This window comes from Lingula anatina, chromosome 4, assembly GCF_051362555.1.
Source record: "Lingula anatina isolate TDL-2025a chromosome 4, LinAna3.0, whole genome shotgun sequence".
Classification (NCBI taxonomy): domain Eukaryota; kingdom Metazoa; phylum Brachiopoda; class Lingulata; order Lingulida; family Lingulidae; genus Lingula; species Lingula anatina.
The window spans coordinates 17943931-17958005 of NC_141770.1; the positions used below are offsets into that span (position 1 = coordinate 17943931).

The window sequence follows — 14075 nt, forward strand, 5'->3', positions numbered from 1 at the left end:
GTCCCATTATTAGTCATAAAAAAATTCACTTCGACAAATAAAAAGCCATTTGTTTCAAATGTGAATGAGAGATAAGAACAAATCATTCAATATTATAACCTGGCTCATGTAAAATTTACATTGCCAAATCGAATTTGATAATATGCAGTGCTGAGTTTTTAATATGCCGAAGAATAAAGCCTGTGTGTGTTTGAAAGATTTTTTCTCCTCGACATCTGGAGCACAAATTTTAAAGCAAGTCAGAAAACTAAAATATGCATCTAAATGATTTTAACAGATGTCTATTTCATCAAATTTTGGAATCAAATGGATTTTCCCTCTATGTAATCTGAGGATTAAACAATAATCTCAAATATACATTAATAGTATACACAATCCACCACATTATCATAGCTAAATATATAAAAAAACAGGTAAATAATTTCAGAAAATAGTCTTTGAGGTTAAACAAAGGATCCCACCTAGTCGCAATTTTTCAATTAATAAGTTGTAACAAGTCTCTGAATAATTGAATTCAACCTCATATCCTGGTGAATTAATGTAATCTTGTTTCATTGAGATGATTAATCAAAAAAAATTTACACCTAATTTTGCTTTTTTTTTCACACAAGACTGCTCTTGAATAATTTCACACCTTGCCTTCCATAGTACTACAAGTGGCAATTTACTATGATTCACTTTTGTTAAGAAATAGAAGCAAATTAACACCCTGCCAACGAGGCTGAAATGAGGATATAATGATTCATATGCTTTGTAGAGACTGATAGAGCTTATTTCCCTATGATTACCAATGTGATAAACAAATTATAATAAATTTGTGATATTATGTTTAGAAAACGGAGCCATGTAGCCATACCTTGGCAAAAACATTTAAATCTGCCAGTTGACAAAACTTTCTTAAAAAGAAAGTCTAGGAAAAATAAAATGTTTGTAGAGGATTTATAGATGTGTCCTTAGCATTAAAATGTCTTATTTAAAGTCTTAGTGTAAACAGCTATAAAATTATCTAGTCTTAGAGCCTTCTTCCACATAAGCCATCTAAATATAAATCTCTGGATGGATCTAAATCTCTGGGAATGCACCCTAAGACAATTCCTGGAGTTAAAACTACAACAGTGTTAGATGGGACCAGTTTGACATGACGCAAGTGTTGCTGTCCTCATCTGTGACTGCCAATCCCTGTCATGTCTTGTGGTTAGGAAAGACAGTCCACAGTCAGGTGGATGGTCTTGCTTCCTCAAATTCCTAATTCTTTCATTTCTTTCTTGCTTCTTTTGTTTGTCTTTTTTAAAATCATAATTCTGAGAATTACCTTTATGAATTCCAATTTCCTTCCTTAATTTTGATTTCGATGATTAAATGTTGGCTAAGACCAATACAATGGGGAAAGACAGCAAACAACGTGTCTTACTCATTTCAAGAATCTCAAGTCCCAAGGCACATATCCTTTTGTTTATATTCTTCTCAATAACAATCAAGGTACAACAAGAGGGATGGATTTCCAGTAAATAATTGAAAACATGGATGACATCATGTTAAACTAATCCAGGACTCGTGTGACAACCAGAGAAAAGGATATTGGTTTTCCATTGACAGGTTGACAATATTCTGTGACAGGAACATGTTTACCAAAAGAGCTTAAGACCACAAAGTAGTACTAACTTTTAGACTGAAAATTCTGGTGTACAAATCAATTCAGTATAAACATGTAGTAGTTCATTAAATTAAAGTAAAAATTGATTTTATAAGCCACTGCTTTCTTGAATAGGCTAGAAACTTCATTTGATAACTTCTAATCATTTTCTGAGGTAAAGTAGACAAAAAATTTAAGCTATGACAAACTTTTGGTCAAAAGTTCTTTAGTGGAATGTGGCCATGATTTAGCTTTTTATAAAAATTGACATAAAAATGCAGATAGAGCAAAGAAGATGCTATACATTTGACAAACACATACAAAGGATTATGTCCAGCAAGTCAATTGGACACCTATCACTGAGAGAAAATATATTTAATATCAGGAAAAATGCACATGACCCCATACACAGCCGCAGACCATTTTTCTCAAAGTTCAAATTTTTTAAAAACCAATCTTGACTTTCTACTAAGCCATGCTGCAAAGACAGACAAGAGACCAACTTTAACCAGACTGAAATATAACCCATTTGGCAAGCTTTTATACATATACATAAATAAATTATTAAGGGTGCTTAACAAAGTATGCATTAAAACATATTCCACTTGAACTTTTACAGAAAGAGTTGAGCAAGCAAATGGCTCTAAACTGTGGTCTGAACAATGACCTCAACCAACTCCTGTTTGGATTTACCTGTCTGCAGTTCAAAACAATTCCACTAAAGGTTCTAAAAGTGCAGCAAAATATTTTTTCTACCTTTTTTTTTTTTAATTCAAGTTCTGGTCTTAAGGTAAAGAAATCACCTTAAGTGAGAAAAGGTGTTATCCTTAAGATCAAAGCTCTTATCAATGATAGATGTTTACTGAGAGAAACTGCACCTTTTCAACAACATTTCACAAATTCGAGAAAAGTAAAAAATCATCCGTTCACGTTCATCTGTTTTTGTCGTATGAGGCCTGTTGAAACTGAACTCAAAACGCTCAGATTTTAGCATTTGTAAAATAAATGTTTTCATTATTTTGTGCTAATTATATTATTATCATTTTGATTGTTATGATTAGTACGTAGTTTTATTTGATACTGAGATTTGGTGACTGTCCACGATTTCCAGGGGTCATTGCAGTCACGCAAGCCCATTCATAGCCTGACGGTGACCACAGACTGGCCACAAACTGACCACAGCTTTCCCACCTTCAGCATTATATCAAGTCTTCTTGAATCATTTCTAAGGGGAATGAAAACACATAACACATAAATCAGTTTCATTCATTAAGAAATGTGAGAGGTGAGGCAATGTGATAAGCAAGCTGTGCAGATCAAGGCCAAAAAGAATAGAGTAGATAAACAGTTTTAATGTATATACATTGGGATGGTGGTGGTGAGGGGGAGGGGGGGGGGGGGGGAGCTAGACATGACACTCAACAACAACATTTATCTTATAACATTTGCACCAGGTGAATCAAATGAAAAGTACACATCTGATAAATAATACAAAGGGGTGGAATGGAAATGAGCTTTTTAATGTGACTAAATATGAATTAAATGCAAAGAAACTGCCTTTCATATGTTGACAATCAAGAGATGACAAGATCAACTTAAAAAGTTGGACACAGCAGTCTTAATTAAAAGATCTTAATTAAAAGATACATCGAGAAAACATGCTAGATATAATTAAACATTCTCCTGAAATAGTACAACAGTTGGGTCGGCACAAAATTCCCTAGAATAATAAAATCCCCAATTATTAACAACATCTTAATCTTTTTCTGATATCCAAAATATGACAAAGGTGCTCCACTTCAAAATCCACATGTCACCTAAAGATAAATAAACACTTATTAACTATGACACATCTTAACAACGTCCATTAATAAAAGCTTAGTGATGGAGACACCTCTCCCACAAAAACTGATCACGGACAAAAGGAAATATCACTTGACATAATCCATTGGAGGAAACTGTGGTTAGATCAAAGGAAATAAATGAGTCAATCATTCACTTACTATCACTGGAATATAGGCAGATATTGAAATCAACCTTTATTGGTGTGTTTACACTATGCCATCTGGAGCAATCATAACATTCCAACATCTTTAGACTGGTGTGCACCAAACACGCACCTAGAGCTGACCAGATTTTCCATAGTGTAAATTTGATTTTACTCAAATACTGCAATCAACCCTGGCATGTAAACTTGCCATATTCATCAGTGGTTGGCTGTACAAACAAAAGCCCCGTGTTTGGAGAATCTTGTTTACTCTTATTTCTATAATTACACTTAATAGGTGTCCTAAACTTGGCTTCAACATTCTATTATTACCTTGTTATAGGGACAAAAAAAGGAAGAAAAAACTGTTAAAATAACCAGAGATTCCTCTCCTTTGCTTTACCATCTAACTACTGTTGATCAGTTTAGTGAAAAAAAGACTATCAAAATAATCAAAGCCACCAAAATTTGGCATGAGCAACTTTATGGCTGCATAATTTGACAAAAAGAGAAGCTAATTAAAATAATTCAAGGATAAATTTGGCCAAGAAAAATAAACTTGTCATGAAGATTTAATGTTCAGGTGAAACCGTATCCCCAAATCACTGTTGAAGAGGTGCTGATCTCAGTTAGTTTTGTTTTCTATCCAAAACATCTCAAAACCTTGTTTGGAGTTCAGCAAACTTTGGGATAAAATTCAGTTAACAGCTTTTGCTTTAATGAATCTCTGTAATACATCACAGTGTATAGGAGGAGGGGGGAGGGGGGATGTGGAAGATGAAGGCTATTTAGCACTTGTTAAAATTGCTATAATTCAATTTTGTTTGTGGAATAAAATTTCAAATCATTAACTAGTAAATATATTTCATGTTATGATAGATATTATCACTTGTATATCTTACTAGCATCAGAGAATACACTATCCAACTTTTCCATCTGATAAAATGTAGTAAAAAAAACACTAAAAATAAAAAAGATACACAAAACCATCTGAATAACGCAGAAAGAAAAACATTTTCACACCTTTGGCTCAGATACCACCACAAGCCTCCAAATAATCCCTCCCAGACCGACAACAATCTCAGGATGAAAGAGCAAAGGAGTAGAAATAGAAATACCACCAACAGGTTAAAAATCCGTGTTGGCTCTCCAACCATGGCTAGACGAAGATTAGACTGCAACTTCTCTGTCCTTGACACCTGCTCTGACATTTTGAATACTCCATCTACGAAATACTTTTTTTTTCATTACAGGCCAAATTTTTCGAGCAAGGAAAACTAGCATGCTATTTGTGCCAAACACACACATTTTTTTCTTTTTCCTTAATTTGTCCTTGATTTTTTTTTTTTTTTTTTTTTTTTTTTTTTTTTTTTTTTTTTTTTTTTTGGTGGGGAAGGGTCTCTGATATCATCCATCAAACCAAGTCTAACCATCCCTACCAGACTGAAAGGCATGTGACGAAGACAGGGAAGAAGACCTGGCAGCAACACCAGCAGGTATAGGGCATTGCTGCCATTACCCTGGGGCAGCTGAGAGGGCCATTTGTAAGGGGGGAGGGGGGGGGAGAGAGAAAGAGAGAGAGAACCACAAAAACAACTGAGGAAGGAAAGTCAGTAAAAGTGAGGCACTCAAAGATGAGCATAACTTTAACAAAGATGATATGACAAAACTAGTCTTAACACTTCTCTTTCTCTCTCTCTCTGACATTGCCGTAGACACACCTCTAGACTGACATGCACTCTGCACATCTTACAAACCTAACTGGCATACAATCAAGTCAGTCAAGTCCATAAATAAGACCCCGCGGCTGCATTTTGTTACAAGCTCTTTTGTAGATGTCAAATAAATGAGATTATAAATTTAGAAAGCGGGGTTCGTGACGGGAAGCAATTCCATTTATCAGACAATGTCCTCAAGAGGTATATTGCAGGAACATAATAGTCCAGACAAACTTGTTTTCAGATTAGATCAATATAAATAAACTACCTGTAATTGCCTGCCGCACTAAAATTGCACATTTTCTCCTTTCCTCTTTCATTGATGATCTACAAAATGTTATTCTGTATTCTAAACTTTAAATTTTGGTGACATGTTGTCACATTTTTCTTTCTTAGAAGAATCTGAACAACAAATCAATTTGATGCTCTCACATCATGTCAATTTTAATTTTCAAATGAGTTTAGCAAAAGATATCACATTCTCAAATACATATATTCAGATGTCATAAACTGCCTTTTTTAAAAACAAATTTGGAAGAAAGTCAACACCCTCTAAACACATATCTGAAACAAAAGCATACAACATAAATCTGACATACAGTTACAGCCAAACTTGAAGTCTTTCAATTCATTTTGTTAAAAACCTTTCCTCCCTCTTTTTGACTTTTCTCTTTGTGTGAAAAGTACAGAGATTGATTTCAATGTGCCAAATTAGTTACAGCGAAAAAAATTAAGTTGCAGACAGCGCCAAAATAACACCTCTGCCAAAAGTTATCACTTTGTCTATTGCCATCACTTGCCAAGTTTTCAAACTAAGCTAATTTGGGAGCCAAGGTAAAGGAGATTGAGATACATTAATCATCCCCCAGCCCCACTAAAACAGGAAAATATCAGTTAAGATGAATTCACACAGTTGGAGATTTAGAGCGGGACATGCTTCAGTGGCCTGATAATCTGATCCCACTTCGGTCCTGTTTGATGTTGAGTGAACAGATCATTTTTTTAAAGAGTTGATTGAAATGAGTACCTGGTTGATTTTTACAACATGCTGTAGGTTCAACACATTTCAAGGAAATACTCCTCCCTCCCCCAAGCCTCCCATGAAAAAAAAAAAATCTGTTGCAAAATGGGATTGCAAAGAAGCTGATCCATGTAAAAGGCCTCCTTATTTCTCCATTAAAACATGAAAAGAGATGCACCACGTGCATGCATTTCACAGGTGAAAAGGTAATATTTTCTACACGGAATTAATGATAGGCAGGTGAATCACAGGTAACTCTAGGGAGTCTCAGGTATGAATCAGCTCCCTTTGCTCTGTTTACTGTTTGGTTTCCAGAATCACTTTCCATTGCCTAAACACACAGGCACAACTTCCATGTATACAGTGTGAAATTGCTCACACTCCCTTTCTACAACTAAGGCCAAGTCCAGCACTGTGTATATCAAAATCTGTTTTAGTCTTACAAAAGGAAATAGACAGCCTTTTTTCATCTTTCCTTCCTACTTCAAGTTTCGCTGTCAAAACAATAGGGAGGGAGAGGGGTGGTAACTGAGGGATGATATAAGATAGACCCCAAGGGAGACCCTGGGAAATCCACTCAAAATATCCACTTCCTGAAGTCAGCCCGACAATGTTTTACTCGAAATGGTGTAGAACACAGCCTTATATGGAAAAGTCAACTTTGAGCATTTCAGGTGTAAAGGTATTATGGAGCCATGTGAGAAAATGTGGGATTTCCACACACAGCTGAAAACACACGTGTGAACATATTCATTCACATACAGATGCCTGCAAATACACATTAGCACAGGTTCTTGATATATATCCCAGTAAATATATATAAACACACACACACACACATGCACAAGCACATAAATGCACATGCACTTGTCAATTAAGACTAGCACATTTCTGCTTTGGTGATAAGGGGTCCGTTTTTTCATCAGATCTTGACGTAAAAAGATGGTCTTAACATTCAGATCCAATAATTGAGATCTACAGCAATACCAAACAAACTTGCAGTAGTCCATAATATCTGCTGGTCTAAAATGTAAGCCATTTCTTCCCTCTATAAAACAAAGGTAATATTTATTCTACATGGATTTCATTTGATCTATCTCAAGTCCAAACAGATAAATAAATCTTGGTCCAGAAGCTAAGACCATCATTTGTTCTAAACTTCCCCGACACAAACAAAAAAGCACACATCTCCAGCACATACAAGAACCACAACTTACCTTATCAGGTAAAACATCCCAACTCCTTCTGTTCCACTGTGTCTGCTGCTGTGTCTCTTCCTTCCCCTTCTGGCTGGGTGGAGCATCGTATATACTTGATTCCTGCATCCCCATCAAGGGTTTAAGTCTATTCCCGGGGGCAATCCCCTGCTTGCCTCTGAGTCCACAAAGCCACCAGCCCTCCAAACCATTGGTGTCCTTCTCCAGAATGGTGAGAACATCTCCCCTGCGGAACGCTAGCTCCTCTGGTGTCTCGGCAATGTTGTCGTACAAAGCTTTGGCCAGACAATGCTGTAAGTATAAAATTATGGAATCTTTCATCTAAATTTTTTAAGGGGGGGGGGGGGGGAGGGGGGGGTGGAATGGATGGAAAGAGAAGTGAATGTGAATCTAATGAAAAGATCTCAGAGAGAATGAATTCAAAATTATTTTCAAAATCTCTATCTAGGAACAAAGAAGATTTAAGAAAACCTTTTCCTAATCTTGGTCATTAAATTCTAAAATTTTTAACACACCTTCAAAGCTTCTCTATGAAACAAACAGAAGCAGAAATATATAGCACGACTTTTTTTTCAAATTAAGCTTTTACTCCATTTATAAAAGAAAGTTGTTGACAATATAGGAGATTTGGATTTAATTCTGACTAATGGACAATAATAAGGGATTTGCCACCATTTGATAGACAGCTGTCTATTTTGCCTTTTGCAGCTGATAGACAGTAGACCACCCTGTCATTAGCAGAGGAAAATGTCACACAGAGTGTTGAAATATGACCCCAAAGTACTGCAGAAAATGTCAGAGATTTGATACAGAATATGTAAGACAGAGATGAGTTCATTATTTAACACTGTTTTTGTGATCTCAATAGAATTGTCTTGACATTTTAAAGTCCCACATCTGCCTATTAAGGTGTCTTTTTGCATGAAAGCTGATATCTTCAATAATCCTGGATTAGTTCTCTCTTTTTTTTTCTGAGAAAGTACATGCAAGTTAATTTGTACGTGAGAAGCAAAGCCTTAAGGCATTTTCTAAATCATCTGATAACAAATAATTGAGTATTATTTTCATTATTATTTTTTTTATTTAATATCTATTTATTCTCTTTTTTCTATTACATCTTATTTTCTTTATTCATTCAATGAATCATTCATTTTGTAAAACTGACCAATCTCACCAGCCAGTTAAGAAATAACCAAACAAATAATGCCTTTGTATCCAAACTATTCCCTGTTTTGACCAGATACATTTTATCATTAGAAAATAAGTTATACCACAGTTATACCATCATGAAACATCTGTAAATCTCCCATCAAAAGCCCTACACACAGCCATTCATCTTAAAGTACATTTGAGGTAAATGACATGCACAAATACTACTGGAAATATCTCCACTAAATCATCCCTCCTGAAAAAAGTCAATGTGAACTGAAGCGTGGGACAGTATGCCTGCTCGTTGCAGATACCATTTTCTTATTGATTTTTTTCCTGCCCAGTATCTTGTCGATTGGGCAGAAAAAAATACACAGTAATTGCATCATGTCATATGGAATTAGCAGCAATGTAAGGCTTATGTTAGACAGCACCATTTACGGATGACTCAACACATAAATGTAATTGCTTTTACATTGATGCACTTCAATATATTTCATGGCTTCCTCCCCCCCCCCCCCCCCCCCCCCCCCCCCCCCCCCCCCCCCCCCCCAAATATCATAATTTTTATGCAAATGCATACCCTTAAGGAACACTACTCAGCACGTTCTTTCATCCCCATAAAAATTATCTAAAATCTCTAAATGACTGCCAATGGCGTGACAATGTCCAGAAGCGGACAGTTAGTGGCCGGAAGCTAGAAAATAAAGTGGTCATTATGTCTTCAACGGACATGACCTCTCCCTAAAGACATGCCACTGACCGCTGTCCATCTATGGCCACGTTCACACTGAGACGAACTTAAAACATAGACTTTTATAGCAAGTTAAGACTCTAGATAGTTTAAAAATTACTATAAGTTTTCACAGGGATCTTCACTGTGTTTCAATTTTTAGGCCAATATCTTTAAGCCTAGTCTTAGCCAAAATATTACACAAATATAGTTCCCTAATTACTGGTTGGTATCAATTTAGTCAATGTCGAATCCAAGTTAATTCTTAAAGTGAACAAGGCCAGAAAAGTAATAACTCCACCACGTCACACATGGATAAACCAGCCACTATCACAATGTCATCTTAGGTAACATCAACCACATCAAACACCTCCAGAACTATACCTTAGACTACCTCTCTTCTCCCTGTACCAGTACCCTGTGTCCCCTACCACCCATCCCTGTCCTCCCCCTGCCTCTTATCACAATATCATCTGATGTTATCTGTGCTTGTATGTCATGTAATACAGGGTGTGGACTTTAGAGGAGGATGAGATTCATGCAGTGCAGAGTAATGTTACATGAAAAATATGTGAGTAATGCCCATGATTGTTTATTTAAAGGGTGTAAATGTGATTTAAATATTGTCAATACAGTTGGGATTTGTGTAAACTTCGTGGGATGATGGTGATGATAATGACGTATGTGTGCATGTGTGTGTTTGTGTGCACACATGTGCACATCCATGTGTCAGTACCGTATATACTTCAATAAAAGAGCCTGGATGACTGTGCAGTAATCTGTGTTTTTTGTCATCCCTTGTCATTATAGCCACTCTTGAAAAAAAAAAATCTTCAACTTTTTGCAATGTTTTTACCAGGGTTGTGTTAGTCCTAATCCATCCCTTGTCTCTCTGTCACAGTCAAACCCTGGTTATCAAACGAACTGTTGTCCCCTAGCAATTCATGACTTGGTGACCATTCCAAGAAATCTTGTAATAGAATAAGCCTTGGTATTACTCAGAAAAATATTGGTTCATCAAGTATTCTCGAGTCAATTTTGACCCAAGTCAAATACCATTTGTCAAGCCCAGTCAAATGAGAAAATCGGGACTGATTCACAAAAAAAGTAAGCCATGGCTTATGTTCGAGGCTGATAGAACTTCCAGAAGACTGCTATATAGATGTAATATTCTAGACTAAAATAATCCAAAAAGACCAACATTATCTGTCTCAAAGGAAAGACCAACCTTTGACTTCAATTATTTCGTATTCTGTGAATACGGAGTTCAGGTCTCAACCCTGTCAGATCACATATAATGCTTCAGGCGAACAAGTTTCACTGAGCTGGTTCTCAGTTTCAAAACCTTTCATCAATTTGATACTGCTTATTAGCATCCTCTGCCCATTCATCCAGTAACTGCAGGCCCGTAGCCAGCAGTTTCAAAAGGGGGGTTCTTTTTCTGAAGAAGTGGACCTTTTCCCATAAAAACGTCATGTACCTAGATCAAATTTTACCCAGAGTGGACCTTTTCTCAGCAAAAGGGGCGGTTCTTTCGAAACCCCCCCCCCCCCAACCCCCCTGGCTATGGGCCTGAACTGTTCTTGTAATTATTAAACTCTATATAACCTACCAAGGCTATCATTTAATTTGCAATACTACATATTTAAGTCTATAACTGCATATATAAAGGTGATGTAAGGATTTTTCAGAAATGCAGTAAACCCCAAGACAAATTTAACAATCTTGGGGTATCTATTACACTTGCATTAAAGGAGCATCACAAAGCACAAAAGAAAATGTCTACTAACAAGAACTAAATGAAACATTCAAACAACTAGTCTACCCTTAAATTTTAAACCTCATCTCAGTTTTTATTCTCTTTTCTTTTATTTCACTTAATTTAGTTTCATTCAAGCTTACCTCATTTTGTTTCATTATATTTGAACTTATTTATCTTTTGTGACAGTAAGGTGTGTCAGTTCAACTAAACAAGTTCCAATTTGGTCCCAAAATCTGGATCACGAGTTACATAATCATCACTGACAACAAACACAATCAAGACACCTGTAGATATCAAATATTGGTGGCCATATGCGTTATTTGTCGCATATTCACATAGCATGGTTTTCCTGACATTTTAATTCACTCTTATCAGAGGTTATCACTGATGTTATTTGCCACAGCAGTCAAATGTATACATATCAGTATCAGCCACTTACAAATGTCTCCTTACTATTTCACACCAGCTATTTGGCTCTTATGCTCTTACTGTCGGTTCAACAAAATAAATTCTCAAGCTGAATGAACCCAGTTAAGGCATCTCCATCAGGTGTATCATGCACTCTCGTACTGCAGCAGTTTCTTCAAAACAACAGATTGTTAAGTTGTTTGCACACCTTTATTTACAGAAGATGGCTAGATAGATAACCAAATATTGTAGTATAAAGAAACCCAAACTTTAGCTGTTGTTTTGAAGAAATCATTAAAATAATTTAATATATGAACAATTGTTATCTGATCAGACCAGTATACACTGTATATACTAGTACTTGTTAAACAAACACATATGTTTCCTGCTATTTTTAATTCTCCCTTATCAGTGCATATCAAACAGGGACAGGATGGCTTGACCGATTAAACTTTTACTGCACAACGTTGGCTGTGAACAACTACGGTGGAATGGCCTACATTAATATTAGGACCAATATCAGTATCATCACTGAATTACTGTAGTGACAGAAAGAGATACTAACTAACCCTAATGAATGCAATCTTACCTTTTGATTCTTGACAGATTTTACACTTTGGATATGAATTCTATCTGGTGGAATTTAGAATTGCGCTCTACGGAAATCCAAGTTTCTTTCAACTTTCTTTCTCAAACACACACACACACACACACAAACACACATCTGTTTCCTCCACGTTTCCCTTTTCCATCCTTCGATGCCTTCTATCACTTGCATTTTTTCTGCATATAATGGTTAACTTTAAATGTCTACTAGCTAAGTATATTAATATCTTACCTTTACTGTCATTTTCCAAATGTCTCTGTTTTGTTACTCTGTATTACTTTGTATACACAAGTTAACACTATGGTAATCTAAATACAGCTGTTATCCCCGACGTTACACTGAGATGTACTTAATGCTCCACATTTTGAGAAGGTCCCCGAAAATATCTGCTGCATAGGAAGTAGTGTCAGACAAATCCGGCTGGTGGTCAAAAAATGGTCACTGTGGTCAAAACAGCTATCTCTGGACAAAAAATGGTGTTTCTGACATATATCCGTTGCGTCTTTTAAACAGGTTAGCTTCCTTCCTGTTTTCTGTGGATTATCTTATAACTGTGATATATCTTAATCCAGTCACTGTGGTTCTCTGTATCAGATCAGCATGATGCAGCTAGGCTCCACTTTTGTCATACTTCTTTTCAGTCCCTCACACCTTTGCCTTTCTAACAGTGCGAATACCTCAGTTCTACTGACCCTAAAATGTCTCTCACCTGACACAAAAAAGACTTGACTTTGACTTTGTAGAGGAGTTCTAAGGATTGGGGATTCCAACTTGTATTATTTCAGAAGGGAAGTTTTTTAATTGGTTGGATCTCCTACACATTCCATAAGGATATTGTATATCATTCAAAAATGGTAAAAATCAGGAACTTTTCTCACAACTTGGGGACCTGCTGCAGATTCAAATAGAACATGGTAACACCATTCAGAAAAAGGTGAAGATCACAATATTGTCAGTTAGTTTTTTTTTTTCACAGTGCTTATGAATCAAGTCTTCTACACATCCAAACAGATCAAGTCAATATCGATATAACTGAAAATTCTCTCTAAACTCTCAGTTCTCACTCATTTATCACAGAGACCCAATCTTCAAAGTATCCAAATATTTCAAAACCATTCCTCAACAGTGAAAAAAATGTGAAGAGTTTTCCATTCAGTCTTTGTTGTCCACATCTGAGCCTCTCTTTCCTATATCCCTATGAGCAGCACGGCTCACACTGTTATTAAGCGATAAAACTCATGTAGCATCCCACACCTAATGTTGTAGGTTCCGAATTGTCTGAAGGCGCCCGTCTCTCTTTTATATACACATCACACTACTGAACTCAATTCCACAAGTGATTACAAGTGGTTCTTTCCACTAGGCTAGTCTTCTTCTAACTGACACTGTACGATTACACGCTGACACATATAAAAATTGTGAATCACCGACCAAAAGGAACACCACTGAGATGTGTGCTCAGCCACCCCTTCTTAAACTGGGTCACAAAAAATGTCTGGAGTTTAATTCCACGCATTCTTATGTTAATGCGTTGGCCTCCCTCAAGTGGTAGGACTGAGGTTTATAATATAGGGACATTAAATATCCATGTTGTCAGGCCCCATTTAGATATGCTAGGACCCTGTACTAGTAGCTGCTTTTGTTGTTAAGTTCAATATCCATGGTAAACCATTTCATCAAAAGGAAGGCCCTGACTGAGTACATGTAGTCCTAAGAAAAACCTACTTCCTTATTTATAAAAATCTTGGCAGGAATTTTAATTGAAATTGTTTTTATTGCAATTGTTTATCACTTGACAAAATATCTACAAGCCCCCCCCCCCCAATCAACTGACCATGCA

General features: G+C 36.3%; 1 protein-coding gene across 2 annotated transcripts in view; it reads right to left on the bottom strand.

The window, feature by feature from the left end:
* The window catches only part of LOC106169533 (enhancer of filamentation 1), a 37442-nt gene that overhangs the window by 9340 nt on the left and 14027 nt on the right, over positions 1-14075 (bottom strand). Inside the window, exons 1-2 of one of the 2 annotated variants that reach the window (XM_013549008.3) lie at positions 12467-14028; positions 7577-7867 (exon numbers count right to left, since the gene is read on the bottom strand). In XM_013549008.3, coding sequence (XP_013404462.2) covers positions 7577-7867; positions 12467-12478 — 303 coding nt within the window. In that variant the 5' untranslated portion in view covers positions 12479-14028. Of the gene's footprint in view, positions 1-7576; positions 7868-12466; positions 14029-14075 lie in introns of those variants that run through there. The other variant, XM_013549006.3, reaches the window with a different exon arrangement.